Genomic DNA, 5,120 nt, shown 5'->3' with positions numbered 1-5,120 from the left:
AAGGTAGGTGGAATGGTGCTAGGTGGATGCAGGTAAGGGGTAGGGGGGATTGGTCAGTGGGAAGAGTGGGGTGTGTAGGTGGGGAAGAAGATGGACAGGGAGTGTTCAATTTTAAATATGATTAATTTATTCTAAAAAATTTGCATAGCTCAATAAAGATCTGTGTCCAGTCACCTTCAGACTTCAGTATCCAAAGGCTGGACGTGGGCTTTAACTGTGGTATCAGGAACTTTCAAGGCAGAATCTGTTTTTAATAAATAGGGAAGTATTCAACGAGGTTGAATGAAGATACAATGTGAATGTCACCTGACTTTTTGAATGGTGAGATCAGTTTAAAGATCTGAATAGCCTCATCTTCCTGAACAAGGAATTCAGCAGATGAAGTAATTCACAGGAAGGAGGTGAATAAATCAGCACAATCAATAGAAGAAAAACCTTTATTGCTTCACAGAGTCAACTCACATTAAACCCAGGGTTGTACAATCCGCAGGAATGTAATTCCTTCACTTTAACTCCTCAGTAAATTCTGCATTTGAAAACTGCCTAGCAACCAGTTTGTGTTATCATCTCCTGTAACCAGCTGGAATATAACCACCTAAACAAACATATCTTGTAGTGGATTACAGAATTAGTTCTTGAACTTTGAAAGGAATGTCTGTAACTGTGTGTGTATAAGACTCCCTGCAGCTTGACCAAATCCAAGTCCTTTTGGCCCGATGTTCTTGGCACAGCAATCTGCAAAGAGAAGAGAAACAGAGACAAACATTTCAGTTTGACAGTGAATTGTAGAAACACAAACTGAACTGAAATAACTGGATAGAGGCCAGCTGGAAACTTTGATTAAAGACTCATGCTTCATTTAAAAAGTGCTTCAGAGGAGGAAAGCTGTTTTCTGAGTTCGGTCTGGTCAACATACAACTCCAGTTACACACATACCATCTGCCTACTTGTGCATCACGAGGTATTGGTGGTTGATGAGTAATAATCTGCAGCTGAGGGAATGAGTGCCATCCCACTCACATTCTGAATCAGAATACTGTACACAAAACACAGCGAGCAATTTGTGGCAAAGACAGTTTTGAAAAAGTTTGCGATGTGTAAGGACCATAAATGAATGAACGAATGAATTAAACAGGGGCAGGAAGGCAGGAAGTGATTTTATGTAACTGCCAGGGACAAGGTTGCTGTAGAATTCACCAACCTCTTCCACCTCCCATCCATGACAAGATGTCGTGATGGTCCTCAGCAACGGTAATATGACAGAATCCTTTGAGGTCAAGACAGGAATTAAGCAGAATGTATCATCACATCCCCCACCCCCACCACCTTTTCTCCGTCTTCATCACCGCCATTTTTTATCTTGTCCAGAACAAGCTTCTCAGTGATGTGGACATTGTTTGCAGGATGGATGCAACATTTTTCAACCTCACTTGGTCGAAATCCAAGAAGAAAACAACATCAATCTCACTTGTGGAACTTCAGGATGTGGATGATAATGTTATCTCTGTGCTCACAGGAGAGAATCTTCAAACCTTGCTTACAGCTTCCCATAAGCACACTGAAGAACTAGTCTCAGCCCCAACCTCAAGAAGCCTCAAATCCTTCAGCTACTCATGACTCCATGGCTCATCCTTGGTCAAGTTCTGGTCCATCCCTCCCCAACCTGGAACATCTTCCCTTTCTGGGAAGCTACCTGTCATCTAAGACTGACACCTGTGCAGAGATTCAACATGACTTCTAATCTGCCAGCACCGCCTTCAGATCCTGAAGAAATGAGAGTCTTCAGTAACCCTGACCTCTACGCCGATAGCAAGATCCTTGTGTATAATGCAGTCATCCTTCCAATTCTTCGATACAGCTCTGAAATCTGAACTCTGTATTGACAACACCTCAAGGCCCTTGAGAAGTCCTATCAATGCTGTTTGAGACAAAAGGCATCAGCATCCTTGAAGCAGTCAATAGCACTAGTATTAAGGCCATAATCATCCGAAACCAATCCACTGAGCTGGCCATGTGATTAGGGTGTCTGAGTTCCAAAGTAAATCACCTTCACCCAGGTCAAGGAAGGCACTCGAACAAGGGGAGGATAATGGGAGTGTTTCAAAGACACTCTAAAGGCTTCCCTCGTAGATTGCAACATAGACAATAATGCATGGAAAATGCTCATTCAGAAGAAACCATCTTGGAGGAAGCTCTTGTATGAAGGGACACAATTCCTGAGAGCACCCGTCGGCAAGAGGAAGTATGGAAAAGGGACCAGCAAAAGGAATGCCAACAATATCCAGGCCAACGACCAATTCCACCTCCTGAAACACCTGCTGAGTATGTGGTGGGAGATGTGGCTGTAGGATCAGGCTCATCACCCACACAAAGAGCCACGGAGCCCATGATCAGTGACATGGAATTTCCGGGGGCGTGGGGGGGATGATCATACCCGTTAGTGATTGACTGCCGATGAAGGTATTATCGACAATAAATTTGACAGTCATACCTTCCTCCAAATCATTTCTACAAATTGAAAACAGTTGATATCAGTGCTCTCGTTACATCTTGTTACCTGGAAAAGATTCATTTATACCTACTCTTTGCTTCCTGTTAGCCAGTCAACTATCCATGCTACCCCTACACCAGGAGCTTTTGTTTCCCTCAATAACTTTTGATGTGGCACCTTATCAAATGCCTTCTGCAAATCTCAGTATATGCACCATTTTTCCTTTAGCCACAGCTTGCAATACTTTCTCAAAGAACTCCAAAGGAATGTTGGCACCATGGGGTTTGAATAGTGAGGAACAAAAACAGAAGTTGCTGGAAAAGCTCAGCAGGTCTGGCAGCATCTGTGAAGATCCGAAACATTAACTCTGATTTTTTCTTCACAGATGCTGCCAGACCTGCTGAGATTTTCCAGCAACTTCTGTTTTTGTTCCTGGTTTACAGCTTCTGTAGTTCTTTTGATTTTTATTTGAATACTGAGGGGCTTGTCTTTGACCACTGCAAATTTAAATGGGCTGAAGGGTCTTTATCAATGCCGTAGACTGTACAATTCTATGACACTAGGCTGATGGCCTTTCACCAGAACGGAACAAAAAGGGAAATATCTGATTCTTCAGCCAACTGAAGATCTACAGAGATAGTAGGAACTGCCGATGCTGGAGAATCTGAGATAACAAGGTGTAGAGCTGGATGAACACAGCAGGCCAGGCAGCATCAGAGGAGCAGGAAAGCTGACGTTTTGGGCCTAGAATTTTTTTTTCTTCTGAAGAAGGGTCTAGGCCCGAAATGTCAGCTTTCCTGCTCCGTTGATGCTGCTTGGCCTGCTGTGTTCATCCAACTCTACACCTTGTTATCTGAAGATCTACAGGTGCTGGGATGGGTTGGAAATCAGGAAGAAAAGGATGCTTTGTGATAAGGTGGAGGACAATTAAAAAGCAAAAGTTGTTGCTTGTTGCATCTCACAATGCAAGAGAGTGGTCACAGATTATTCAGGAAAGATTGTGCCCAGACAAAGAGTGAATGGCTGCACAAAACCCATCTGAATACAACAAGGAGGAATAAAGAAAGAAACAAAAGGTGGGGAAGAGGTGAAAAACAGAACAGGACATGAACAACGGAAGGTCACAATCCAAAATTGTGGATCTTGAAGTTGAGAGCAGAAGGCTCCCCGGTGCCCAGGCGGAAGGTAGTGTGATGTTCCAGAAGTTTGTGTTGAGCATCACTGAACAGCAGCTCAAGCCCTGGATGTAGTGTGCTGTACTCCAAGTGTGTGGTGACTGTTTTGATTTTTTTTTAGTGAGGTGCCTTCTTTTAATGTTCATAAACTTTGCAAGAAGTTCTAGAGAAAGTCACTTACTCTTGCAATAAATCTCACCCACTTTCTCAGCCAGTGGTCGACGCCAAGCTCTTCCTGCACTTTGCACATCGGAAACGATTCTTGTGCCGCGACTGTAAGAGAAACAGCTAATAGCTAAAACTGGAACAATTACTTTCTCACTTTCCTTCTAGTGATTTCACTTCAGAAAATGCCTCTTTCAACTGCAAATCTCTTCAGATGCTCTCAGATCTTTTATTTAAAACAAAAAGGTGCTATAGAAATGCCATTCTTTCTTAAAGCAAGAAATATCCAAAACAGAACTACAGTTGAGGTCAAGCCAGTGTTTTATGTGAACTTAAAGTAAGGTCCTTGTTCTATGCCCTTATTAGTGATACCAAGGATATTGTCTGCTTTATCTACCACTGTCTCAACCTGTCCACCATATATTTGCAGGTCCCTTTGCTCCTGTAAACCATATCTATATACTTTCTACATGTTTTTCCGACCAGAATTAATCACTTCACACTTCTCTGCACTAAACTGGATCAGCCACTTGTCTGCCTATTATCCTTTCGGAGTCTAGCACTATCCTCCTCATACTTCATTATACTTTCAGGTTCTGTACAGATTTTGAAATTGTTCCCAATACATCAAGGTCTAGGTCATTAATATAGATCAGGAATCACAAGGGTCCCAATACTGACCCATACAGTAGGAACAGAAGTAGGCCATTCAGCCCTTCAAGTCTGCTCCACCTTTCAATGAGATCATGGCTGATGTGATAGTCCTCAACTCCATTTTCCTGCCTTTTCCCCATAACACTTGATTCCATTACTGATTCGGAATCTACTGCAGTCTTGAATGTACTTTACAATCCAGCCTCACTAGCTCTTTACCAGTAAAGAATTTCATAGATTCACTACCCTTTGAGAGAATAAGTTGCTCCTCATCTCGGTCTTAAACAGGGTGATCCCTTATGCTGAGATGACACCCTCTGCTCCTAGACTGTCCCACAAGGGGAAACAGCGTCTCCACATCTACCCTGTCAAGCAAAAGCCAGCATTCCATTTGCCTTCCATATTACTTGCTAAACCTGGATATTAGTTTTTTGAGATTCACGGACAAGGATTCCCAAATCCCTCTGTGCTGCAGCTTTTGCAATCTTTCTCCATCTAAATAGTATTCAGCTCCTCTATTCCTCCTGCCAAAGTGCATAACCTCCTGTTTCTCTGCATTATATTCTCTCTGCCCACTCATTTAACCTGTCTATATTCCTCTTCAGACTCTGTCATTCTCACCACTTGCCTTCCCA

The 5,120-nt window shown here is 42.8% G+C and overlaps 1 protein-coding gene across 2 annotated transcripts in view; it reads right to left on the bottom strand.

Moving 5' to 3' along the window:
- Positions 1–423: 423 nt before the first annotated feature.
- LOC125485361 overlaps positions 424–5,120 on the bottom strand; it is a 21,700-nt gene continuing 17,003 nt past the window's right edge. Inside the window, exons 4-5 of one of the 2 annotated variants that reach the window (XM_048607782.1) lie at positions 3,848–3,939; positions 424–735 (exon numbers count right to left, since the gene is read on the bottom strand). In XM_048607782.1, coding sequence (XP_048463739.1) covers positions 629–735; positions 3,848–3,939 — 199 coding nt within the window. In that variant the 3' untranslated portion in view covers positions 424–628. The remainder of the gene's footprint in view (positions 736–3,847; positions 3,940–5,120) is intronic. The other variant, XM_048607783.1, reaches the window with a different exon arrangement.

Source organism: Rhincodon typus, chromosome 18 (assembly GCF_021869965.1).
Source record: "Rhincodon typus isolate 14 chromosome 18, sRhiTyp1.1, whole genome shotgun sequence".
NCBI classification, from domain to species: Eukaryota; Metazoa; Chordata; class Chondrichthyes; order Orectolobiformes; family Rhincodontidae; genus Rhincodon; species Rhincodon typus.
Note: the sequence above shows the minus strand (reverse complement) of the source record. Positions and strands in the feature narration are given on the sequence as shown.